This window comes from Alexandromys fortis, unplaced genomic scaffold, assembly GCF_014885135.2.
Source record: "Alexandromys fortis isolate MF-2015 unplaced genomic scaffold, M_Fortis_MF-2015_v1.1 scaffold_56, whole genome shotgun sequence".
Classification (NCBI taxonomy): Eukaryota; Metazoa; Chordata; class Mammalia; order Rodentia; family Cricetidae; genus Alexandromys; species Alexandromys fortis.
Window position 1 is genome coordinate 9,777,723 of NW_026067935.1, and position 27,022 is coordinate 9,804,744.

Sequence of the window (27,022 nt, forward strand, 5' to 3'; positions counted from 1 at the left end):
CACCCATGACCCCAGGACACTCAGGCTCAGGGTAACTCCTCACCCATGACCTGCAGGACAGCCAGGCTCAGGGTAACTCCTCACCCATGACCCCAGGACACTCAGGCTCAGGGTAACTCCTCACCCATGACCTGCAGGACAGCCAGGCTCAGGGTAACTCCCCACCCATGACCTGCAGGACAGCCAGGCTCAGGGTAACTCCTCACCCATGACCCCAGGACAGCCAGACTCGGTGCACCTCCCCACCCATGACCCCCAGGACAGCCAGGCCCAGTGCACCTTTCAGAGTGTGGTGACTAAGCAGAATGTTTGTGAATAGCAGATAGGAGGCTGGTCACGTGTGTGCCTGGCTAAGCAGCCGTCTTCTAATTCTCAGAAAATCAAGAGACCTGTGCACTGCCCCCATGCTGCAGCACAGCTTCCGTAAAGCCTGCTGCAGGTGGATGTTGTGGACCTGTGGTTTTTCAGGGAGAATGGACCGAGATGGTTGCAGACAACACGAGATGCTTACCTGTGGGCTTCTAGGTCGAGTGGGCCGGGATAGACACCAGAGCAGACAACATGGGCTGTTAGCTCCCAGCACAGTTAGCAGTAGGGGAGTTTGAAGGCATGGGGCAGAGACCTTTGAAAGGGGAAGGGAGGGAGGAGAGCTGAGGCTGAGGACAGCAAGGATTCTGGAAGAGCCACGGGCTCCAGCTGCTGGAAGAGTTCCACCCAAAGAGCTGCTGAGACCCCAGCTCCAGTGCTGAAGGGCCTGTAGGAATGGCTGAGCTGAGCTGCTGGCTCTCACGTGCATGGCAACACTAGATGCTGAGGGCTGTTGGCACTCACACGTTTGGAGCAATAACCGCTGAGAACTGAAGGCCATTGCTTTTCCGTGCACGGAGCTGCCAGCACTGAAGAGGCTGCCCTTTGCATCTTCATGATTTCTATCCAGAGCCAGTAAAGGACCTTCATCCAGCTGGTGACAGTGAGGGTCAAATTCAGGGTCACAATTTTGCTAGGCCCACGCGCTACCACCGTGTTAATCCTTTGGCCTTGTAGTTTATTAATTTGACACCTGGTAGTAATCTGTGATGCAATTTTGAGAATTAGAGATAATGTAATACCTTGTAGCATTGGCAGCTCCCTTGATCATAGTTGCCTTTATAGTCTTGATAAGCCAGCGCCTAGCCATTAAAGACTTAATAGGAACACAGTGTCCAGAGCTTGTGGTTCGAGGGTTCTGGAACATGAGACTGAATTACTCCATTTGCCAGGAGAGGACTAGATGCTAAGAATAAAGGACTTCCGGGAAGCTTGTTAGACCTGTGAATGTAAAGCCGTCATAGCAACCCGGCTGCTCTCTAGAGCAGCACCCAGCCTCCCGCAGTGCAGTGTTGGTGTGGCAAGGCCACAGGGCCTTGACGTACAGCCCACGCTGGCCTCGAACCTTAAACTCCTGTGTGCTCTAGGCTTGTCTCAAACTTGTGGCAGTCCTCCTGCTTCAGCCTTCTACCTGTTGGGGTCACAGATGTGCACCACCATGCTTAGCCAGCCAGCCATACTTTCTGCTGGCTGTTCTGCCCTGTTAGTATGTGAAGTTTTGGGTTGCAGCCTGTGAGCTCAGCTTCTGGCATTAGGCATCGCTTTACCCATGAGATACAGCAGAAGTGTAAAGAGAAGGCTATGTGAGCGAAACCACTGAAATCATATAAACCTAAGTGCTGTGCACTCCTCTGCTCATAGAGGAACCGAGGCAGCAGGTCTGGGAGGGGAGGTGCTTTGGCTGTGCTTCTGAGATTATGGCGTTTGTCCCCCTGTACGTGAGAAGGGATAGAGGGAGAGTAGGCAGCAACTGTAGTCTCCATTACAGGCTCGACTCCCGTTCCCCAGACGCTGTGTTCTAAGCCATGGCTGATGTTAGGGTGCCATTTAGTGTGAGCTCACTCATTCACTCCTGTTCCCCAGCACGTAGCAGATTATATGTTCCTGACTTCTGCTTGTTTGTAAGATGGTGCAGCTCCCCTGCTAGAATACTTGCATGGCATGCGACGGTTCACATCAAATGCACATCTATAATCCCTGCATTTGCGAAGTGCAGGGAGGGGTTCAGGAGTTCAAGGTCATCCTTGGCTATGTTGTGAGTTCTAGGCAGCCTGGGCTCCATAGACTCTGTCTCAAAGAAGAAAGTTACTGAACATAAAATCTTATTGACGATATTTTTTTTTTGCTTATTTAGGGAATTCTTAAGTAGGAATAGATAAATTATCAGATCATTTGTGGGCTTAACTATTGCAGGAGGGGCCTGCTTGCTGGTTCCTGACCGCCTGGCTAGTTTAGACCTGAAATAATCACACAGAAACTGTGTTAATTAAATCACTGCTTGGCCCATTAGCTCTAGCTTCTTATTGGCTAACTCGTACATCTTAATTTAACCCATCTCCATTAATCTGTGCAGTAATGTGTGTGGCCTACCAGCAAAGTTTTAGCACATCTATCTCTGGTGGCTCCATTGCATCTCTCTGACTCCGCCGTCCTCCTCCCATGCTATAGGCCAAGCCATTTCTTTATTCATTAACCAATAAAAGCAACACATAAACAGAAAGACCTCCCACCATCATGTAACAACCCTTCTTGTAAATTGATGTAATTTCTTCATGAACTTTCTTGGTTTTTGACATAGAGTTAGGCAGATACATACGTTAAAATGTTGTAATTTATTTACAACAGAATGAAATTGAAAATGTGTCTCTAGTTAGGTTCTAGAAACAGTTTTATATTCTGCGTGTGTGGGTTTATGTGGAGGCTAGGTTAATGTGGAGTGCCCCCCTCAAGTGCTCTCTACCTTATTTTATTTTTAATTAAGGCTTCACTTATTGTGTGTGTGTGTGTGTGTGTGTGCGCGCGCGCGCGTGCATTTGTTCTCACACACACAGGTGTCTGTGGGTGCTCGTGCTGTGACGTGCATATGGAGGCCAGAAGACAGCTTTGTGGAGCTCAGTCTCTTCTTCCACTGGAGCCTAGGATCTGTGACTTCATCTCAAGTCACCAGCAGGTGCCCTTTACCCACTGAACTATCTTGCCAGCCTGCTCTATCTTATTTTTTGAGACAGGGTCTCGAAGATGACCTAGAGCTCACCAGTTTGTCTAGCTTTGCCATTAGGGAAGCTCCAGGGATCCTTACTGTCTCTGCCTCCCCAGCCTGAAGATTACAGGCATGCGATGGAGCACCCTGCTTAAAAAAAGAAAACAAAAACATGGGTTGTAGAAACTGAACTCACCATGCTTACGTGCCATGTCCCCGGCTGGTCAATTACATATTCTTACCTATAGCTTACAGACAGAGAGGTGTAACATCACTGTCACCACTTAGAATCTCTTCGCAAATTTTGGCTGTTGTTTGGATCTTAAGTGTCTGTCAAAGGCTCGTGGGTTAAAGTCTTAGTGTGTGACTGGGCGGTGGTGTGACCTTTAACAAGGATGCTCTAGGAAGAAGTCTTTGAGTCATTGCAAGTGTGCCTGCGAGGTTATTATGAGTCCCATGATGGCTAATCTTGATTCTCTTGATGGGATTTGGAGTCACTATGGCAACAATCTCTAGGCATGTCTGCGAGCAATCATCTCAATTGCTTTACTTGAGGTGGGAAGATACATTCTAAATGTAGTACCTTTACATGGACTAAGGTCAGGGATTTTACTGCAGCTACGAGAAGGTAATTAATACAGAGAAGCTTGTAGTGAGAAGCCGGGCCATTTGCTAGTGAAAACTTGACCGTGTGGCTTGGAGGACTTTGGAACTGGGTGTCATGAGGCATGTAGTTGAGTTTGGAGCTTTGGGCTGGAAAAGTCCCAGAGTGCTGTAAGCAGAGCTTAATGGGCCATTGGGATGGGAGTCTGGAAGACCAGAACACAAGAGAAATGCAGACAGTGGAGACCAAGATCGTGATGTTTCAGAGGAGAACATGGACTCCTGTAGGAACTGGACTAGGTCCATTCCTCTTATATCCTGGCAAAGAATCTGGCCACAGCCTACCTGGATCCAGAGAATTTCAGTGAGGTTAAATTTAAAGGTATGCCAATATACTTGGTGGAGGAATTTTCAAGCCAGGATAGCATTCTGGTTGTCATGGTTACTGCTTACTGCTCTCATCCAGCGCTTATGGTGAGAGCAAAAAGTGGAGCTGGTCTTGGTTCCCACTTGGATGTGGGGAAAGCCAGATGGCACTGGCCAGCTGGCATGGTGTCAGAAGGTGCTGTAAATGACAGTAAATTTACTTCAGAGAAGTAAATGACAGTCTCCCACACAGCTGTGAGCCAATGAGCTACCGTGATGACTGGTATGGCCAGGTATGCCCGTGGGCGAAGTAGTGTCATGAAAGTTATGGAGTAACCAACCCCTCTATGATTGGTGCTAGGATTCATACCATAGGAAGAAACAAATTCTTGTTGCTGTACATCTGGCCAGGAACACATGGCTGTCTTTGTTCCTTTCAGAGTTGTGTTAACTGAAGTTCTGCTGCTTTCCATGTGTGTGTTAGAACCATATTCTGGGTCTGGGATTGGATTTCTGTTTGTGTTGAGCTTGTAGGTCATTTTGGGGAGATCATTCTTTCATTTAAGAATCTTGAAGGTCCGTTGTTAGGTCTCCATGTGCATAAAGGTCATCGTGGTCATTTGAGCTTCCTGTGTGCATAGAGGTCATCGCTGGTCATGTGAGCTTCATGACTGTGCAATTATTTTTTTTAAATTCTCGGGTAATAGTCTTTGCTCTAAAACTAGCTTTACACCAATTCGGTAACTCTGTCCTTTTGGATAATGTCTGTGTGGTACATTTTCTTTATAGCTTTACTTCTCAGCAGTTGGTGTCTGTATGTTTAAGGTGGGCTTCTCAGACAGAGTATAGTGTTGGGTCTTGTCACAACTAAAGTTTGTGATTATAACTAAGAAAATAAGCATGATTCTGCTATGAATAAGGAAGGTCTGTCTGGATCGGATGGCCAGGCATGGTGCTGTCATTGAGAAGGGGACTGCACAAGAGAAGTTAGAAGTGAGCCATACGGGAGGCTAGGAGAGAGTGAGGCTGCCACCAGGGTTCAGAGACTGCTAAGGCAGACACCCCAGTGACAACAGTGGCCCCTAAAAGACAGGATCCCATGTGTTCTACAAGCTGAATTAAGGCTGATCTGATGGGAGAGCAAGGCGGATGAGGGAGAATGCAGTGAGACTTGTGGAATTACAGGAGGGAAGGCTGGGCATGTAGGACATCCAGAGGACATTACTGCATGCTTAAGTCATAAGATAACTGGATATTGGGGTAGTTTATCCTAGCCATCAGAACAGATATATAAAAAAGCTGCAAAAAATTCACTGTAAGTATAACATACTTTTTATTGTTAAGAAAAATGAAATGAAGTCCCTGTTGGCTTCTACACCTGCCATTCCTCTTTTCTATTCAGTTTTCATTTTATTCCATTTAAAATAAAGTTATACGGTAGAAAGAGGGTAGTCTCTTGATTTTATAATTCAGAAACGTCCTATACTCAAGGGGCGTGACTGTTAATAGCTCAGTAACATGCGCATCATCTCCTGGCGCTGACCTCATAAAAAGAGTAAGGGACAAAGAGGGCCACTGTATAAGAAGAGGAACCATTAATCGAGAGGAAGCGACTCTTGTACAGCTGGGTGTGGTGTTACGTTTTTAATCCCAGGCGAGTAGGTTTCTGTGAATTCAAGGCCAGCCTGGTCTACATAGCAGATTTCAGGACAGCCAGAGGTTCGTAATGGAGAGCCCCTTTCTCAGAAAAGAAGGGAGGAAGAAGAGGAGGAGGAGAAGAAGAAGGAGGAAGAAATTTGTAGATTATGTGTGTACTGAATGCTGAGGCTGCTAAACTTTATAAGGTAAATACTAAAGGCATGAAATGTGTCAGACAGGTCCTGATAATATGGGTGGAAGATTTCAGTACTCTACTCTCATCTTTAGACAGGTATTTCAAAATAAAGCTCAGAGCTAAACCATCACATAGATCGATTGGTTTTAACAGATACCTATAAAATATTCCATCTAAAAGGTATGGAATACACAGCTTTTCAGTGACCCCCAGACTGTCCTCTAAGATTGATCACATTAGAGACCACAGTGTAAGCCTTAATAGATACAAAGTAACTAAAATAATTCCTTGTATCATCAAATTATAGTGGAATAAAACTAGTAACCAGCAGCAAGAGAAACCACAGAATTGACATGGATACTTGGATACTGAACAATCTACCCTTGAATGAACAAGGCACAGAGCCTCTGGGCTAAAGCTAAGCTGTTCTCAGAGAGAATAATAGCTCTAACTGTGTGCATTAAACATCACAGGAAGTAACCTCAGGATGCACCTCAAGGTCTTCGAAAAACAAGAAGCCAAGCCAAATGCAGCAGGAGGGAAGAAGTCAGAAGGACTAATAGAAATGAGGGAAATAGAGACTAAAAGAATAATACAATTATTTATTTAAAAGATTGGTTATTTAAAAAGATAAACAAAGCTACAGATCCTTATTCAAACTACCTAAAAGAAAGAGGGGGCCATCTTAGCCACTTTCCTATTGCTAAGAAAAGACACCATGACAAGGCAACTTAGAAAATATTTATTAGGGCTCATAGTTTGGGGGGGTTAGAGTCTATGATGACCATGGAGGGGAGCATTCAGCAGGCAGACAGGCATGGTATTGGAGCAGTAGCTGAGAGCTCACTGGGAATGATGTGAGCTTTTGAAACCTCAGAGCCCTCCTGCAGTGGCACACCTCCTCCAACAAGGCCACACCTCCTAATCCTTCCCAAACAGTTCCACTGAGGACCGAATAGTCAGACATCTGAATCTATGGAGGCCATTTTTGTTCAAGCAAGCAAGCAAGCAAAGTACCTAAGTAAGACTATTAGAGATGATTAAAGGAGCTGTTATGACAGACTGCAGTGAAGTCCTGGGAAATACTAGGGAATACTTGGAAACCTAATCTAAAAAAGCTAGAAAACAGAAGAATGAATATATTCCTAAATATGTATAACATTCTAAAATTAAATTGAGATTATAAACAATGTAAATACACCATTACTGGCAATGAGGTTGAAGCGCTTTTTAAAAAAAATCTCCCAAAGCAGGGTCTGTCTCTGACACTTTGGCTGGCGTTTGGGAACCTCTTTATACTGGGTTGCCTGACCAAGTCTTAATACAAGGGGGAGGAGCCTGGTCCTACTTCAATTTGGTATACCATGCTTTGTTGACACCCATGGGAAACCTGCCACCTTTTGAACAGAAACAGAGGGGAGACGGGAGGGGGATGAGAGGAGAGGAGAAAGGGGAAACTGTGGTTGGGATGTGATATGAAATAAATGAATTTAAATTGAATTAAGTAAAAAAAATTCTCACAAACAAAGATAATCCCAGAATCAGGGAGATTTACTGCTGAATGCTACCAAACTTTTAAGGAAAAGTTAATACCAATGCTTTTTCAAACAATTCAGACAAGGAGGGGCCACTACCAAGCTCATTCTGAGAATCCAGTATTGACTTGATAACAGCCCTGTTATGGACGTGTGTGTGTTCTAACTTCCCTGGTGAACACAGATGCAAAAATTCTCAGAAAAATACAAACCAAATTCAAGAACACATTAAGAGATACAAATTTCGTGGCCAAATTGATTTCATCCCAGGAATACAGGTAGTTCAGTATACATAGATTGATAAGTGTAATATGACATATAAACAAATATGAGGACAGAAATCACATGATCTTCTCAAAATACAAAAGACAGTTGACCAAGTTCAACATGCCTTCATAATAAAAGGAAATGGGGATAGAAAGAAAACATCTCAACACAATAAGCTGTGTATGACAGTGCTACCAGCAGCATCCTAAGTGTGTGTGTGTGTGTGTGTGTGTGTGTGAGAGAGAGAGAGAGAGAGAGAGAGAGAGAGAGAGAGAGAGAGAGAGAGAGAGAGAGACTGGGGCATTATTTCCTCTGAACTCTGGAACTCTCTGCTGTTGTCAGTGTAGTGTCGGAAGACTTAGCTTGAGCAATAAGACAAGATTAAGAAACAGCAGGGATACCAATAGGAAAGGAAGAGACCATGTGATCTTGTATAGCCTCACCAGAAAACTCAGAGACATGATAAACTTTTCCAGCAAAGTAACAGAATACATAATCAGGATGCAAAAGTCAGTAACTTCTGGATGTATCACTAATAATCTTGCCAAGGAAGAAATCTGGGAAAGCATCCTTTTGATTATAAGCTTTAAAAAACTAGGAATAAACCTAACCGTCGAGGTGAAAGCTCTCTACAGGGAAAATGTTGGGACCCTGAAAAGAAACTGAAAAAAATATTAGTTCAGTGGTTCTCAGCCTGTGGGTTGTGACTCCTTTGGGGTTGCAGATCAGGTTTCCTGTATATCAGAAATTTATATTACAATTCTTAAAGCAGCAAAATTACAGTTATGAAGTAGCCATGAAAATAATGTTATGGTTGGGGTCACCACAGCATGAGGGACTGCATTAAAGGGTTGCAGCGTTAGGAAGGTTGAGGACCACTGCTCCAGATGATGATAAGACTCCCCATGGTCAATGGACTGGCAGGGTTACTATTTTTATGTTGGCCCTATTACTAAAACCAGCCTACAGATTCAGTGTAAGCCCATCAGATTTCCAATGGCATTCTTCAAAGAGCAACAGTGAAATCCTAAAATTTGCATGGAAACAAAACAAATGTCAGAATAGCCACAAAAGTCCTACGCAGAGAAAGTAATGCTGGGCATAGGGCAATACCTGATCTCGAATTACTTGGGCATAAAACAGCTCTGGAAGCTGAAGCAGGGCAATCACATGTTTTAATGGAGCCTGTGTAATTCAGACCCTAGCTCACAATTCAGTACCATCAAGCAAAAGGGAAAAGACTGTAGCACAGTGATCTGGGAGTGTAGCATAGCACTAGAACATGGGTGTAGCAAGCATACGGCCCTAGGCTCAGTCCCTAGTCCAAGATGGGAATAAAGGAAGGAGGGAAGTCCTATAGGAGTGCCCGGAGAGATTCACCTCTGTACACAGAGGGCCTGGACTAAGGTTAGCTGTTTAACTTCATCAGTCAAGTGGAACATACAATACACAATTGTCCTTAAGGGAAAGACGAGTGAGGTTCTTAGTGCTGCCCTTCCAGCTGCTTACGGGGCCAGTTTGGTAGATCTTCCCTTTTGCCTATCTCAAAGTAGAGTAGAATTGGCTACAGTTTTTGCCACCAGTGAAGTTAAAGTTCATATTTGGTTCTATTTTCATTATCTTTGCTGTCCTTGCAGCCCTGTGGTATTGGTCCGTATGCTGGGAAGTCCTTTTGTCAGCTTGGCATGAGCTAGAGTCATCCGAGAGGAAAGAAACTCAGTTGAGAAAATGCCGCCCTAAGGTTGGCCTACAAGTAAGCTCTGGGCATTTTCTTGATTGATGATTTATAGGTAAGGACCCAGCCCACTGAGGGTGGTGCCAACCCTGGGATAGTGATTGTATAAGAAAGCCACCTGAGCAAGCCATGAAGAAAAGCCGTACTCCTCCGTGGCCTCTGCTTCAGTGCCTGCCTGGTGTTCCTGGGTGACCTGAGAGTTGCCGGCGGAATGCTTTTGGTCATGGTGTTTTAGCCCAGCAACAGAAACTAAGAAAGTCTATATTCCAGAGAAACAAGATGAAGAAGGAGAAAAGAAGGGATTGGTTCATAGCATTCTGCAGACTGACGAGTGTGGGCAGCAGGGGAGCCCAGGAGAGCCTACCTGGGAAGCCTGGGGGCTGCTGGAGAGCCCGAATTGGCAGTCGGTGAGCACTTCCCTTCTGTCTGTACTCAAGCAGATTAGATGCGCCTGTTCTTGTGGAAGGCCAGCTACTTACCCAGGTTCACACTGGCTTGTGTATTAATCGTGTCCAAAACCATTTTCCAAGTTTACATAAAATGAACCATCATTACCTAGCAAGCATCAAAATGACTAGTTAGTTGGGTTTCCCCGAACATTTTCCTTGAAAGTTCTTTCTGCCTCCACCCCATTTTGTAGGCCTCTGCGGTTTCATGAGAATGCTGTAGTTTTTCTGAGTTATTAGCCTTTTCACTGAACTCTACAAGATAATGGTTTTGAATGGAACAAGATCCACTTTTACCCGACAAGACAACAAAAGCCTCATTAATCTCTTCGCTTGAAACCATCCCATGGTCTCCCCTGCCACCAGAATCAAGGCTGCAGGAACTCAGAGTCCTGTGCTGTTCTTCATTAGCGCCTTCCTTCTTAGTCCTCAGTTGCTGCTGCTTTCAGAAGCAGCAGGACTGCTCTTAGGCCTCATTTGCAGTCAGACTGCTCCTGGGATGGGGTGATTGGCCTGGATTAACAGGGCGCATCCTGAGAAAATGCGCTGGTGGCAAGCTTTGTCCTCTTGCCAGTGTGGCATTCCTTCCACTAATGTCACTTCCCTTATGTTTTCAAGTGACAGTTTGAACACATAAAAAGCATTTTACTTGGCTTTGAAAATCTGTTTGACCATTTCCCATACGTCCTGCCATAATCACGCATTTTCACAGGCCCAGCATGGACGGGGTTCACAAGCCCATCCTGAGTCAGCTGCCCCGTTAGGTTTTGCTCAGTGCTGTTCCCTCTATAAATCCGGGTGCACTCTTTTGTGTGGGCCCTACCGGGGAAACAGGCAGCGTCTTCCTGTCCCTCCTTGGGGTCTGTTCCGACTCTAGAGAGAAGAGCTTTGGCGGCCCTGGCCCAGCACGGTGCTCTGCTGCCAGTCAGGAAGCCATAGAGCATTACTCGGGCCTCCTGATGACGCTTTTCATTCTGGATAACGAGAAGCATATTCTCACCAACTATGAAGGATGCATCTAGAATCTTGCTTGTTCGGGAAGCATTTGTAATTTCATGTGACATTGTTGTGGGACAGAATAGTCAGGTATCTTCAATAAAATATTTCTTTGGTTTTCTTAACTTTTTTTTGTCATCAGTTGTTGATAAAGAAGTTGCAAGAAGCAGAGCCCATGTTAAAAGAAGTAGATTTTAGAATGCATCCTCTTAAGTTCTTGCACCATTATTCCACTTAGTTATTAAAACCATTACCATCATCTTGCCCAATTTTAAGCATCTAAAATACTATTAGTACTTACTACATTATACTCATCCATCATTAGTATAGGTTCCAAATATATTAACGAGCAGGCTTCTTTCTGTTGCCTTGGTTTTAAAATGCTGGGGTTCGTGTCCAGGGCTTTACACATGCCAGGCCAGTCACCAAGCTACATTTCTAGCCTAAACTGTTGTGTTTCTCAGTAGACAGTCAGAAAATGACCACCTGCTAGAAGCCTAACCTTTCATGTCACTGAACCAGTTCATGCCCAGTCAAGGGACAGAGATAGACTGAATGAGGAGGGCATCTCATAAAACAAGGAGGTTATTCAGCATCCCAAGAAGTGACTACAATATGAGGAAGTCATCACTGGTTCCCAGGGACACTAGGATAATGTCACAGGAAGGACAAACTCGGAAGGAGGTTCCCTTCCTGAGGCTGGGGTCAGGTTTTGAGACAGTTCAATTTAACACGGGCATAGCTGCAGGTCCGTAGCTCATGCGGGGGTACAGCTCGTGCAGGGGACACAGCTCATGCAGGCAGGGTTGGCTGGACAGGGGCAGCAGAGGGTTGGTGAGGACAGCAGGCCTTGGGCATACTGGTTTCCACTGGGAGAGGGCCTTGGGAGGGTTAGCTGTTGGGTCGTTCTGGAAACGTGGCTGCGGTAATGACATCATCAGGAGAGTGTCTTCGCCTGCCGTCACCATCTGGCACACCGTGGGAAAGGACATGCGTGTCAGAGAATTCTGTCCATGTGTTTGAGAGGCCACACATTGACAGCTCATGCAGCCGTAGTCTCCCTGTAGTCCGATCCAGTTCTTTCTTGTTTGACGTCGGCTGTGGAGTGACTCTACAAGGCTGCGTGAGGAACATGTCCTTGGACATAGGTTCAGTCACGCTGGCTTTTGGTGCCTCTGTCTGGGCTTCTTTGTCCCCATGAAGTAGTGATTGTGTGGAAAGTGAGGTAGACACTATTCATTACATCTTGCCCCTAACTTTTGGGATGTCTCCAGTGGCACCATTTTTTTTTAAATTGGCTAACCTAACTACAGGTTGTAAGAGAAATACAGTTAGTTACTACATCTGATGAAAGCAAAACACAACAACATGATACATGTTTTCTTTAATTAAAGACTATATAATTTATGCACATAAATGGTAATAGTTTGGTTTTGAAATATATCTCATTGATAGAGTGTGTACTAAGATTCTGTAACTTTAATTTTAAAATATTTAACATTTAAAATTTTTAAATACATTTTTTATGTGTATGAGTATTTTGCCTGCATGTATGTATGTGTGTGTACCACATGTAAACTCTGTGCCTGAGGCAGTTAGGAGAGGGCATGATGTGTGCACCAAAAGCATGCTTTGTGCTCAAGGAGGTCAGAAGGGGCATGGACCCCACGAACAGGAACTGCAGGTGGATGCGAACTATCCTGTGGGAGCTGGGAATAAAACCCAAGTCCTCTGCAAGAGTAACAAGTGCTCTTAGCTGCTGAGCCAGCTCGCCAGTGCCCGACTTTTACAATAGAAATTTCCAGAATACCACATTACCTTGTATAGTTTTGAAAAGGAGGGCCATGAATAATGAACAGACGTGGTGTCTACAGACAGATGTAGCCCTTTGCAGAGTTAGATTTAAGATGCAGTACACATTTTCTGAGCCCCCGCTGAGCTGTGTGAAGTACAGACACTTCGGCTTTCACCGTTCCTGTCAGCCATCTAGTTAGTGTCTTTTCTTGGGAATCTCTGCACTTTTCATCCCCAGATCAATAAGGAAGCATGACAGATGTCTTGTTCCTGTTTCCCTTGCTTCAGCTTGTCACTGGTGTCTGTCCACTGAACGAATGGCTTCGGAAAATGTGGCTGGAGCTCTATGGAGGTCTACAGCCTTGTGCTGGTGGCGTGCGTGGCAGAGAGCCACCTCGGATCGCCAGCTCAGGTTCGGCTCTGCTCCCCACTACAGGCATTTTGTTGTTGTTGTTGTTCTTGTTTCTAAATGGGTTTTTCAAATTGCAGTTTTAGAAATCCGCTGTCCAGTTTGGTGACTCAGGCTGTGCGGAGAGGTTTGGAATGAAAGGAAGGAGGCAGGAATGATCTTAGAAAATGTTTGTAAGATTGAGGCATAGTATTTTAGCAGATCAGCAACAGTGCCTTCCAGTTTTAGTATCCCTGACATTACACATGCACGCACACACGAGCACACGTGCATGCACACACAGCTTTCTGCACCCTGTTTATTACCCTTTCCTTCCACCCCTTTTCTGAGTGTGTCCTCCTACATGGCAAACTGCCCTAACAGCTGGCCTTTCTCTGAACATACTGCCCACCCCAGTGGCCCATCCTGCAGTAGGACTCTCTCAGCTCTGTTTTCTGGCCCCCACTCAATCCCACCAGTTCTGAAGGTAAGCAGGACTTGCCAGAGTAAATGGAAAGGGGGAGACATGGTCCCTATATAAAACCACTATTTGCCTGCAGCTGTGGCTTCGTTTCCTTTGCCGTGATAAAATATCCTAGCCAAGAGCAGCTCAGGGAAGGGAAATAGTTAGCTGGCTTGTAAGCCCAGGTTCCAGTCTATCACCCAAGGGAAGTCTAGGAAGGATCTCCAGGGGCTAGTCATGTCACGTCCACAGTCGAGAGCAGAGAAAAACTCACGTGTCTGTGTTGCCTGCTTGCTCACTCAGCTAGTGTAGCACAAATAATAAAAACCCAGAGTCAGATTTTGGGGTTCAACCTGAGGGTCAGAAAAGCAAAACAGCCAGCCACTGGCTCTTACCTCTACCTCAGTCCGAAATGGAGATCCTGCCTCTGGGAATCTCACAGTGAGATTGTGTGTGAGCACTGTCTCCTCCCATCTTATACTCCTCTCTAAGGCTGGGATTAAAGGAACGTATCACTACTGCCTGGTGTCTGTAGCAAACTAGTGTGGCTACTGGGATTGAAGGCATGTGTCACTGCCTGGTCTATAGGACTGACCAGTGGGGCTGTTTTACTCCTTGATCTTCAGGCAAGCCTTATTTACTAAAACACAAATTAAACATCACTACAAGCTAGCTTTCTTCACTCATATACAGTTCATTGCTCAGCCTAGGGAATGGTGTCACCCATAGTGGGTGGGGTCAGTTAACAATCAAGATAATCCCTTATAGGCCAACTTGATCTAGATAATTTCTTTTTATTCCCACTTAGCGGTAATGGCGCACACCTTTAGTCCCAGCACTCAGGAAGCAGAGGCAAGTGGATCTCTGTGAGTTTGAGGCTGGCCTCAAACTCTACAGAGTGAGTTCCAGGACAGCCAGGGCTTCACAGAAAAACCCTGTTTTGAAAAACCCCCAAAAATAAAAAATAAAAGGAAATTCTTTCTAAGAGATTCTAGGTTGTGTCAAGTTGACAGTTAAACCTGCCCTGCATAGCTATCTAGAAGGGACTAGAAACTGAAGTGTTTTCTCTTGGCACCACCCATATTTGGCCTGTTTTAGCTAAACTTACATAGCATGATGATTCTGAATGGGGTCTCTTCTAGCTGGACTTGCCCGCGTCTGTATAGTCAAAGGGTTCGATTGTGCCGATTTTTCCAGCAGAGTGGCTTTTTTGACGCTTTTTTTTGGCACCCTGCCTTTCCTGAGCTTTGCTGGTCTTGGTCACAGGAGAGTCCACTGCTCCAGCCAGGCTGCCCTTCACACTTTGGGGCCTCCGCAGAAGGCATGACACTTCCCTTCTGTCCTCAGCTCCCAGCTTTCCTGCGGTTTGCAGCCTGTGTTTTCTGTGGCGCCCTCTTTAGCGCTGTGCTTTTCTCTGGACGCTGTGCAGTTTGTAGCCGCAGCTCGTGGCTTCCCCCTGCTGTAGTGTGTGGGTGTTTGTGTTTGTGAGTGGGATGCACTGTGTATTTTGGCTCCCCCTGAACCCAGCACACAAGTTTTTGGCATATATAGCCCTTTAATCCCATAGGCTTCATGAAAGCCCCAGCAGAGTCCGAAGAGTTAGTCTAGTGCTCCACCGTCCCTGTCACTTGGCTGCGGGGATTTCTTATGAGGGCTGGGCAGCTCCTCCCTGTTTGGCTTAGGCAGGCTTGAGAGGGGCTGAAATATGACCCAGGCGATAACAGAAGTCCATTGTTAAAGGGCGTACCCTATGCGGGTTGCTTTGGGTGCTTGCTTCCCCTTCCCCCATCCATCTTGTGCCTATTTGACAGAAAGACAGATAGAAATTGGATCATGAAGTGACGTGCACTGAATCCTGCCTCCCTGATGCGGTCCCTGGCGGTACAGGACAGTCAGCCTCTAAAGTGTGACTCCATGTGGCTGATTTTGCTGGGCCTTCGCATCATTCTGTGCTCACCACTCTCAGGAGTTGGTAGTTGTGTGTCTTTTCCTGTGATGACCTGCTGAATGGGATCCTTCCTAAGTTGAATGCACAGTGACTCAGGAGCCGGTCATGGCCTTGTCCTTTAACCCCACATCCCCAGTGCCTGGCACACAATCAAATATCTCTTTATTAGTATGGAAGTAGGTGAGGGGCACACGTGAAGAAAGTGGGGTGTCACAGTGCTGAGTCAGGCAGTCGACTAGAGAACTCTGCATATAGGGTGTAGTAGAGTCTCAGAGGACCGAGGCTGGCCAAATGGTGGCCTGGCAAGGTGGACACCGCCACCACCTTCTATAAACAAGAACAGTGGACGTACAGTGCCCTGGGCTCTAAGCTGAGACTTGGAGATATTTTCATGTGAGTCCCTCAACCCTGTCTGAGGTGAATGTCGTAACCACTTGCACACTGGGGAGAACCGAATTGAGGCTACTAACTTCACAAAGTCCAAGAGCAGCTGAAGCATGCACATGCGTTGGGTCTCATGGGACATCTTCCACCCCGGTCCTTTCATCACCCCTGCGGGTGGCTGCCTTCCTGTGGGTCTCTCCTCCTGTTTTCTTTCTCTCCACTGCTTAGATGAGAACATTGCCGTCCAACATCTCTTGCAGCCTCTTCTTCCCTCTCATTTTCTCTTGGCTCATCAGCACATATTTTTGGTTATCTCTGTGCCCTTCCTCTCTGAGATCGTCACGGTTCACGGTGGTAGCCACACTGGGTGCCCTGGTGTTGCTTTCCAGGACCCACGCAGCCACAGTCCTGCCATCTGAACCCCACACTAAACTAACTACCTAGCCCTGGTTCCAAAGCCAGTGGGGAGTAGTCTGCTTGCCCCTGCTCGGCCGCAGTCTCCCAAGCCTTGACAGGGCTCCGCGGGAGCCTAACGTGTGCTCCTCAGACTTTGCAGCACCGCCCCGTGTTTCTGTGCTTTGCTTTACTTTTTTACATCCGGTCTCAATCCGGATGCTCCCAGAAACACCGCTGCCTGTTGTACTGCACTTTCTTCCTCCTGTGGCACGTGACTTAGTACTTGTTCAGAGTAGCTACGCGGCGCTCCTGCTGGGGATTTGCTTCCTATGAAATGGGATCCACTAAAGATGGCCTGGGCAGTCAATGAAGAGACAGAATCTTGCTTACATTTCTAATTAGGGCTGCGACGTAACTGGACAGTCTGTGAACTTTAGTCTGCTCCTAGGGTAGAGGACAAAAATGGTAGGATACAGGAGATTGCAGTGGGTGGTGTGGAAAGCCCGGCTCCTGTAACACTGTTTCCATTCACTTTTCCTGTGTGAGTCACTTCCCAACCCAATGACTGATACACGCTGTAAAAATCACTAGTGTTTCTTTCAGAGTGCTGACCTCCCCCGGCCTAACACAAACAGCTGTGATTTGATGAGCAGTAGGGACCTGTGCTGGGTGTGCAGGTCACCTCGGGCCACCCCCTTTCTGGTGCAGATTTACCTTCCTAACAGCTCTCGAGCTGCTTTTAAAATTTCTCTGCATTCCTGAAGCAGTGTGTTTCACATGTTAAGGGCAACCCCCCGCCCCCAGAGGATTCTTTTCAATTTATCAAATGTATGGCTATCAAACAAACAAAACATGTAATTAGGAGCCTACAGCAGGCTAATGGGGCGTGGGAACACATGTGGCTTCCTGTCTGGATTGATTTTGCTGTTTTAGTTTGGTTGTGTTTTCCCTTCCCTTTATACAAAAGAAACAGCTTCAAGAAAACCATTTCTGCTGTGTAATCACACGGCACTGCCCATGGCGTCTTAGATGGAGAGCGTGGTCCACTGCCAGCCTGGAGTAGCTCCCGGTGGACCCGAGAAGGAAGCGGGCTGTCTACACAATGACCTAGCTAATGCATGAGCCTCACAGTGTGACGCTCTCTGGCTTCTCTTTATGCAAGATAGCATGAGTCTCTCTGTGCACATCTGAGTGTCTCGTTGAGGTGTTGTAAGTGTCCACAGTGTTCTGGCCCAAGTCAGGAATGCTATCCATAGACACTTACTTCCAAAGATTCGTGCGAGTTAGTGGTTTTGATTGATCTTTGAGATATGGCTGAAAATTCCTCCCAAAGAAATAAGGTGTCTGAGATACATTTTCACCTCTTTGTCATAGTTACTTTTTTTTGTATGTTTAATCATGTCCCATGTTTTAAATAGTTCGATTATTTAAAAGGGATATTAGTTAGTTTTTCTTTTAAAAATTGCCTTTTGTTTTCTGTTTTTTAAATCTGGTCTAAATGCATGCAGTGCAGTGTGGCAACCCAGTGTTTTAATCGGATTAGAGTGACCGACGTGGCTGTCACCTCAGACATGTTTTTCATCTGAGAATTCCATTAGCTGTTTCGAAATAGTCAATTATTGTCAGCCATAGTTCTTGTACCTTGCCCGTCAGAAACTGCTGCTATCCAATAGCACTCGTTAGCCATCCTCTAGCGCCCACCATCGCGTACTTTCCAGCTTCCTGCTCCCACTGGTGATCGTCTCTCCTGTGAAACCAACTGTTTCATCTTGCACATAGAAGAGACTGCCTTATAATCTTCTGGGTCTTTCTCATTTTCCTCAGCGTTACGGCATCCATTGTGCTCCACCATGAGTAATCCGGCACTGGGAACCTAACACTTCCTTCACCCGCCTACCGCTGGGTGCCCGGGTACCATGTCTTGGCTGTTGTGAATGTGCTGCAGTAGGTGCAGCCCACTGGATGGGTGCAGCCAGCAGTGGCATCGCTCGATCATATACGAGTTCATTCCTGCCGGGCACAGTGGCACACACCTTTAATGCCAGGACATGGGAGGCAGAGGCATCTCTGTGAGTTTGAGGCCAGCCTGGTCTATGTATCCCAGGCCAGACAGGGCCGTACAATTTGACTTTTTCTCAAAAAAACAAAAACTGAACAATAATAGTTCATTTCTAGTTGGATTTTGTCATTGCTCGCTGGAGTTTGAACCCAGGCTCTCGCACAGGCTGGGCATGCCTTCTTCCACAGACACGCGTGTTTCACATGTGTTGGAAAGAAAAGGCCACCTCTCATTCAGTGGTTTGAGTAACCTCCATGCAGGCTTCCTGGTGATGGTTTTCCTTTCTGTTCCTCTTAGGAGAGAGGGTCCCTGCTTTTGGACACCCTCACCAGTGTTTTCTCCTCTGATGACAGACAGCCTTTCTGATTCTCGTTGCTGTTCATTTGTGTGTCCCCGGTGACGGATGTCATCTGATACCTTTTTATACACACGCTGAGTGACACTCACATTGGGCAACTGCCATCAGCACCCATCCTCACACCACTCTGCGTCCTGTAAGCTGAGGTGACTTGGGTGCCTTCTCATGCCCTATCCGCAGAAAACATGTTCCACTTTCCACCCGTAAGAATCTGACTGTTCTGGGCACCTCACGTGTGGAATTATTGCATATTCATCTTGCTGGGACCGGCTTATTTCCCCTGGCACAGGGTCCCATGTTGGTGTGGCATGCTGAATGCTCCATTACACGTGGACATTTCTGCTTCTGAGCACTGTCTGTTGGTGAACACTTCTCTGGGCTGTTGTATATAGCCCGAATAACACTGAGGTGTGTGGATCCTGCTCCCTGAGTCGCTGCCTCTAGTACTTTGTGTGTGTGTCCCGAGGGGAAATTTCTCGATGTTCAACCCTCCTTCTCTCCAAGTCAGAACTTTGCTATGAGCGATCTCATTTTTTTATGTATTTATTGTGGTGCTGGAGATGGAGACCGGGGCACCACTGTGCTGTGCCTCCCATACTCCCACTGTAAAGAAATGGAACAATGCAGCGTCCCGTGATAATGTGTCTTAGAGCTGCAGCCTCTTTAACCATCCTTTGTCTCTGCCATCTGTGTCCCCAGATCACAGGCTTTGCCTAGTTCCGAGTGAGGCAGGGCTGTGAAATGAAGCACGGTGCGCCTCCCAGCTGGTCTCTCTTCCTCTACTGCACAGTTAGGTCAGTTCAGACTGCCAGAGCGCCTGAGTTAGACTCTCCAGGCCCATGAGAGAAAGCTGGGCATGGCTGGATGTGCCTGCCATCCCAGCACTGGGGGATGGGGGTGAGGACAGACAGACTCTGGGGGGTGGGGGAGTGAGGACAGGCAGACCCTGGGGGTGGGGAGTGAGGACAGACAGACTCTGGAAGCTTATTTGCCAGCCAGCTAGCCTAACTGAAACACTGAGCTGCCGCTTCAGAGAGAGACCCTGTCTCAAAGCAATATGACAGAGCGATAGAGCAGTAAATCCTATGGAGTGTGTGTGTGTGTGCGTGTGTGTGTGTGTGTGTTTGTCTTTCCAGGGACAGTTGAAAGCACTCAACAGACCACTCTGCCTTTGCATGCATATACCTGCCCATTCATGTGCATGTACTCCCCTCCACACACACCACACCACACACACACCACACATACCAACACACACACCACACACACACACACACCACACATACACAACATTCTACAAACAGATAACACACATCATATATCACACACATATCATACACATATATCACACACATCACACACTACACACAGATGACACACAGATAACACATACACATCACATGCCATACACACATATCACACAAACATTCCCACACACATCACACACCACATACACATACCACACAAATACCCCCCCAACATCACATACCACACACATACCACCCCCTCCCCCCAAACACACACTTGCTGTAAACTGATGGCAATAGCATCTACCTCTTCAGCCTGGCTGGGAAGTCTACTGAAGGTTTAATAGATGCAGTGTCTGTTGGGGACGCTCATCCTGGCCACAGAAACTGAAGAGAGAACAGGCTCTGGGCTCATCCTCATCTTTAAGGACATGAAGCCCACTGGGGGTTCCACTCTTACCGTCTCACGTAGATCTATCAATTTCTCATAAAGATCACGTTGGTAATCTGAACTTTAATACATGAATGCCCAGCATTCATACCGAGTGCCATACTTCAAGAAGGGAAAGCAGAACTGTGGAGAAGAGGGGCCCAGAGGAAGAAAGGTAGAACAACCAAGAGGAGAGAAACCAAAAAATAATGGAGATCACCAAGGAGGGAAAGGGGACCGAGTGGGACAAAGGGGCAATGCGACGTGGGAAGGGAAATCAAAGTCCTGAAGCTTGGCATCACCCCTTCCTTCATTGTTGAATTAAACAGCTGTTCTCTCCGGTGCAAGGATGATTCTGGAAGATAGGAATCAGCTGCCAGGGTCTTCCTGTGTCAGGTGGTAACCAAGCCAGGGTCCTTGGGGTGGATGGACTCAACCAGCACCCTGCAAGCTCCATAGCCTGGGCAGAAAGAGAGACTGGACCGCCATTCCCCCATTTCCTTCCCTCTGGACAGGAGACCATCCTGGTCCCAGACATCTCTCCTCAAATCCCAAGGCTGGAGACCTTCAAGGAAGAAGCTTCAACTCCAGCTTCCTCTATATCCCTGTTTCCTCTATATCCCCAATACTTGGAGGCTAGGGTCCGCTAGGGTCCTGCTAGGCCAGTTCGTAGGTCTGACCTGCTCTGCATTCTCTTTTGTATGATTTCTCTCTCTCTCTCTCTCTCTCTCTCTCTCTCTCTCTCTCTCTCTCTCTCTCTGTCTCTATCTTTCTTGAGACATGGTCTTAACTTGTAGCTTTGGTGACTTGGAATTCACCCAGCTAACTTCACACTCACAGAGATATCCCTGCTCCTGCCTTCCCAAGTGCTGGGATTAAAGGTGTGGACCGCCATGCCCAGCTCTTGCTTAGCATCATTTGCAGATGACAGAGAAGGTGCAGGTACCTGGTCTGTTTTAGATTTTCTCAGGCAGGTTCTTTTTTCCCTGTCAAACTAGTTGAATTTTCATCCGCCTGTAGGGTCCACGTGATTTGTATTTGTGCAGACTGTCTGGACATGCTTTTTCTACATGGTACTCCAGGGTGAAGCTGAAGATACCGAGTGCCACTTTAACCGCAAGCTGGCCTGGTGCTGATGGCTGGCCAGCGGTGTGGTCCGTGGCACAGCACACGGTCCTGCACATAGTGTTCTTCCACGTCTCCACACTGTGAAACCTAAGATAGTCTTCCTTGTGGAGAGAATTCCATTTGAGGATTTCCAGTCTGACCAAGACATAAAACATGAATGATTTCCCTGCGCCACGATGCTTATGAGAGAGATAGCATATGTCCTTGATCCTCTCAGGAGAGCTGCCCCTTGGGATACTGGACACTATCTGGATTGTTTTTATTAACTAGGAGCTGCTCTGACATTGAATAAATGAATGGTAGAGGTCAGGCTAGCTCTCCTGTGGTACCCAGGACAGCTCCAGAAAAGGATGATCTGGTCCAAAATCCCGGTGGCACTAAGGCTTAAAAGCTGCCATAACGTGTGCAAAGGATGCAACCCAGCTTGACTAAATCCACTCATCTAAATAGGAAGAACACAGGGATGGGCAGAGCAGGGCTTCTGACTCTAGAGTTTTCAGGGCTTCCCCCTTTTAGCGTTTAAAATAGATATGATAGATAGACAGATGATAGGTAGATGATAGATAGATATAGATAGATGATAGAGATAGATAGATGATAGATAGATAGATAGATAGAGATAGATGATAGATAGATAGATAGATAGATAGATAGATAGATAGATAGATAGATAGATGATAGATAGACAGAGTGTATTGTTATGTGTGTGTGTGTGTGTGTACCAATACCCACTCACATGTGGAGGTCAGAGGACAACCTCGGGTGTCCATCATCCGCTGTATGAGAGAGGGTCTTCCTTGTTTGATGTTTTTCTGCGTACTCCAGGCTAGCTGGCCTTCAGCTCCTAGGATGTCTCTTCTCTCTGCGTCCCTTCTCACTGTCGGGGCCACACATGGCGTGCACCTGGCTTTTCCATGGGTTCTAGGAATCCAGACTCAGGCCATCAGGGTTGCATTACTATTGCTTTTATCATGAGACATCTTCCTGGACCCCTTTTGTTTTTATATTTTGAAATAATTTTAGATCTACAAGCTGGATATGGTGCGATTGCCTTTAATCCCAGCACTTAGGAGGTAGAGGTGGGTGACTCTCTGTGAGTCTGAAGAGTGGTCTGCACTCTGGTCTGCAGAGTGAGTGAGTTCTAGGCCAGTCAGGCCTACATAGTGAAACCTGTCTCTAATAATAATAGTATAATCATTGTAATTATTATGGACTTACAGACTGCCTAGTTTTAACCCATTTCCTCAGCATTTGGCTCTTGAAAGACTTCCTAAATACATGAAAGAAGAGGCTGTGGAAAGGACACGTTAAGCCTCCTTCTTACAAGGCTTCACTCTGAGCAGCCGCTGAGGGTGAGGGCATGGGGAATGAGTTAAAAGAGAGCCCGTGGGCTGCCTGCGGGCGCACCTGCCTGGTTTGGGTCATGAAGTGGCCGTGGCATTGGTGTCTGAGAGGCACCTCCCCCTTGTGCTGCTGTGGCTATCTTTAGACAAAGTCGCCCTTAGCCAGCTGTGCAGGGTGGCCAGCACAGCCCGGTAAGCTACTTCCTGCCCAAGAAATGTGTGCGTACCAACTAAAACACATCACCTGGGCCTCGGGTTAGCGCAGTGGCAGCGTACGAGCTCGCCTCCATCCCTGGTAGCAAAGTCAAAACAGACACCTAGGAAGGGAAGGCCCCTCGTAGTTTTGGTGGTACACTGAAGTACTTCTAGTTTTTTAAAACATATAAACATGTATTAACCTATTGTTAGGGATAAAAATGAAGTTATGGTTCTGTAGCCTATGTTTCTTTTCAGCTTGTGTTTACCATGCTGTCTCTGGGCACTGTGTCCAGTGTTGATGGGCGAATCTGAGGGCTTCAGGATTGTCTGCCTACTCAAGACCCATGGAGTGGCTCAGGTTTTTTTTTTTTTTTGGTAGCATTAGTGGTTGAACCCAAGGCCATGTGTAATGCTGGGTAGGCATTCCATGAGTCTCTCCTATCTTAAATTTTAGGATGTAATTCAGGTTTCTTGGACAGGGATTACTCTGACACACTGGATCTGAAGTGGATTTGACAGCGCCAGGTGATGGTGTTGCTAACTGTTTCAGTCTAGATGCTGCAGCAATGCTAGGACAGTCTGTGCAGTGGTGTGGTCTTAGACTTCAGCTGTGTCTTGTGTGTCCCACAGGCAAATACGTTTATCAGCCCATGACCCCCGTGGAGCAGCTCCCAAGCACAGAGATCCCCGCGAGGCCACGAGAACCCACCAACACCATTCAGATCTCCGTCTCGCTCACTGAACACTTTTTGAAGTTTGCCTCTGTCTTCCAGCCTCCGCTTCCCCCCGAGTCGCCAAGGTACTGTATGATTTCCGATCTCTTCATCGACAACTATCAGGTTAAATGTATCAACGGGAAGATGTGCTATGTGCAGAAGCAGCAGGCACCCCATTCCCAGAAGATGAGCCCCGAGGAGGTCTCTGCACACGATGCCTTAATTTCTAAAGAGAGCGACACTCCGAAACTGGGCCACTGCTCCTCCCCTTCCAGTTCCGAGGACTCGGGGATCAATGCCATTGGGGCGCACTATGTGGAATCCTGTGACGAGGACACAGAAGAGGGGGCGGAACTGAGTTCCGAGGAAGATTACAGCCCCGAGAGCAGCTGGGAACCCGACGAGTGCACTCTTCTATCCCCGTCGCAGTCTGATCTGGAAGTGATTGAAACCATGGAAACCACTGTGTAGTCAGCTGGGACCTGCCGCCAGGATCCACCCTGAGCTTCTGTACTTTGATTTGATGTGTCCATTTCCAATACTCTTGGCATTTTCCCAGCCCCGTTACCACCCATAGCAGCCCAGGGGTCTGCTAACTAGTGTTACCCTTAAAGTTATCTTGTAACTATGACATTGTTTTCTTTTGTATCTTGCTTTCTATGTAGCCTCTGGTGTCATGAGTTGTGACCCAGCCTTAATTTCACTTAGAACTTTGAGAGCGGTGGTGACCACCGAGTGTCACGGGTCGACTGGTCACATGGAGGAGCTTCCCAGAGTGGAGGTGACCGTATTTTACCAGTAGCCCATCCTTTGTGGTGAGGGCTCTTGTTCAGCTTCCCTTTGGCATGTCATGTGACATCTCTGTTCTCCTGGTTTCGGTATTGGGAGCAGCCCGCTTCAGGACACAGTGTTGCTGGCAATAATCTTTCCCTTCCTCCTTCCTGCTAGCTGTGTGGGCTCAGGACAAGAGTAGCCTCAGGAGTTACTTCCAGGAGGTCCTTGGAGGTCCCCTCATGTCACAGCTTCTGTGACTGTGAGGAGAGACGGGCCTCTCCAGTTTGTCCAGCTAGTGTGATGTGTGTGTATATACATACATGCAGTAGGGTAGTGGGGATTCAGAAGAGCTCAGACCTGGTTCTCTCCATGAAGGGGACACACTGAGTTACAGGACACAAATCATGCAGCTCACGGCACCCAGGAGGCTCTTGGAACCGGGGAAGGAGAGGTGGACGTGGCCTAGGCTAGCTGAGGAAGTTGCTACAGTGACTGAGCTGGCCCCGGGTTCCACAGCATCCACTGCCCTTCGTGATTGTTTTTCAGATCAGGGAGAAGCATTTAAGTTTTATAGGTATTATATTTAGGAGGCAGCGCATCTGACATCTTAAGGAAATAAAACCACACTAGTTTTAGTTAGCATGGAAATGCTAAAAGACAAGTCCTTTAGGGATTAGGAATGAATCTAATAGGTTTGATTAATTCTGCTTCGTTTGGTTGTATGAAGCATTAGAATGGCTTAGATGAGAAATGGACTAGAATTTTGTATGATGCATGGGTTTTATGCAAATGCAAAGACAGTTGAAATAGCTCACTGTGGAGTCAGGAAGATGTTTTATGTAACACTTCTTCACTTTACTACGCCGGAATGCACACACGTGTGTGCTCTTTCACACACACGAAATAGTGGGTAATTCTTTCTTACATAGCTTTCTTCGAAACTCTGCCCCGATTTGCTATATAGTGGACATTCTCGTGTGATTTTACTATCTGCCGTTCTCCTAAATCTATGTGTGAGGCATAGAACAAATCTGGGAGCTTTAACATCTGTGAGGAGACCCACACAGCTGCAGGGGGGCGGGTGTCTCAGATCCTGTTGGTCTGAGCAGGCACCATGGCCTCTGCTGTCAGCATCTCACACATCCCTCTCCGTTAGTGTGTCCTTGAGGGAAGGAGAGGCTCGCTGTGTTCTCAGGGCCTCCCTCCTGCATTTGGGGTTCTTCACTGTGTACTCAGGAAGAATCTGCTTTCCCAACTGGATATGGAGTCGCAGTGATTCACCACTAGCCCCTTCTTTAGGCTGACAAGCCCAGAACATTCAGTGTTCAGAAGGCAGAATATGTGGCTTCCTTTGAAGGCAGTCATTACAACCTTCTGTGCTGGAGGAGAATGTAGCAAAAAATCCCCACTTACTGAAATGCAAAGGCTCAAGCCAAGAAGGACCAGCAGGCACAGGGGAGGACAGGTGGGAGCACCCACAACTCAGCTGGAGGGTCATGCTGCTGGCCTGGGATGGCCTGGGAACATCTGGTGAGCCCTGCCTGAGGTTTGTGGTGCATCACTGAAGGCAGGTATCCGTCACCCGGCACTCAGGGCTGTGGAGACAGCACCGGGGCCATCTTCAAATGTGCGGTGAACCATCTTCTCAGATCCCCAGGTGGAGAGGCACGCAGCAGAGCTCCCCACACCTCTCTGCTGTGGGCCCACAGCCACGAGTACTAAGTTAGCTGGAGTCTACAACTCAGGCTCCATGAAAACACGGGGTCAGAGCCACGGTTCTGGAGCTTGGCTGAGTGTTGGGCTTATGCCCTTTATCCATAACATCTATGACTTCTGCCCAGGGTCCTATTTTCTAAACCCCGACTGCCATTCAGACTTGCCACAAATGTGATGTAATTTTTGCATTTAATAACAATTGACGATCCCATTAAATATTTGCACAATCTCTTTGTAATTAAATTCACTAAGCTTCACTTGCCAGTTTTATAAAATTGGACACGTCCCCTTGCATTCTGGGATCTCAAAACGGCCTTTTCTGAAGAAGCACACCGAGCGTTTTTTTTAGTCTCCTAACACTGTTCATACCAGGAACTGTCTAAAATACAATTAAGCCAGAATTACTTCTCTATGCTTGCGTTCTGAAATCAGCTGAAAAGAATATAAAAAAAATGTATAGCTTAACTTCAATTCTAGGCCTATTCTGTTCTATGTTCTATGAGAGAATTTCTCTGTAATCCTGATATTATAGTGCTGATTTGTATACCTGTATTCATAGGCACCTTAGAAACACTTAGATGCAACATGCACTATAGACGGTAAGCACAGTTGTGTTAAATAGGCTTTTGACTAGCCCTTGTACAGTGAGAGACAGAAGCTTGCAATCTGGACCTTACAGAGTGCTGGCCTGGAGCAAGGCTTGGACCACATGGATGGGCTTCTGTGAGAAACTGGCACTATTGCCATTTTTTTGAAAGCTTGTTAGGTACCAGCGTGACCCCACTAAATGCAGAATATAGTTTTCTTACCTAGCCAAGATTTTAACTTTTA

At 46.8% G+C, this 27,022-nt stretch overlaps 1 protein-coding gene across 1 annotated transcript in view; it reads left to right on the top strand.

Moving 5' to 3' along the window:
• The window catches only part of CUNH3orf70 (chromosome unknown C3orf70 homolog), a 41,809-nt gene extending 15,888 nt beyond the window's left edge, over positions 1-25,921 (top strand). Inside the window, exon 2 of the mRNA XM_050146497.1 lies at positions 23,616-25,921. Within this exon, the coding sequence (XP_050002454.1) occupies positions 23,616-24,172 (557 nt within the window). The 3' untranslated portion in view covers positions 24,173-25,921. The remainder of the gene's footprint in view (positions 1-23,615) is intronic.
• The last annotated feature ends 1,101 nt before the right edge of the window (positions 25,922-27,022 follow it).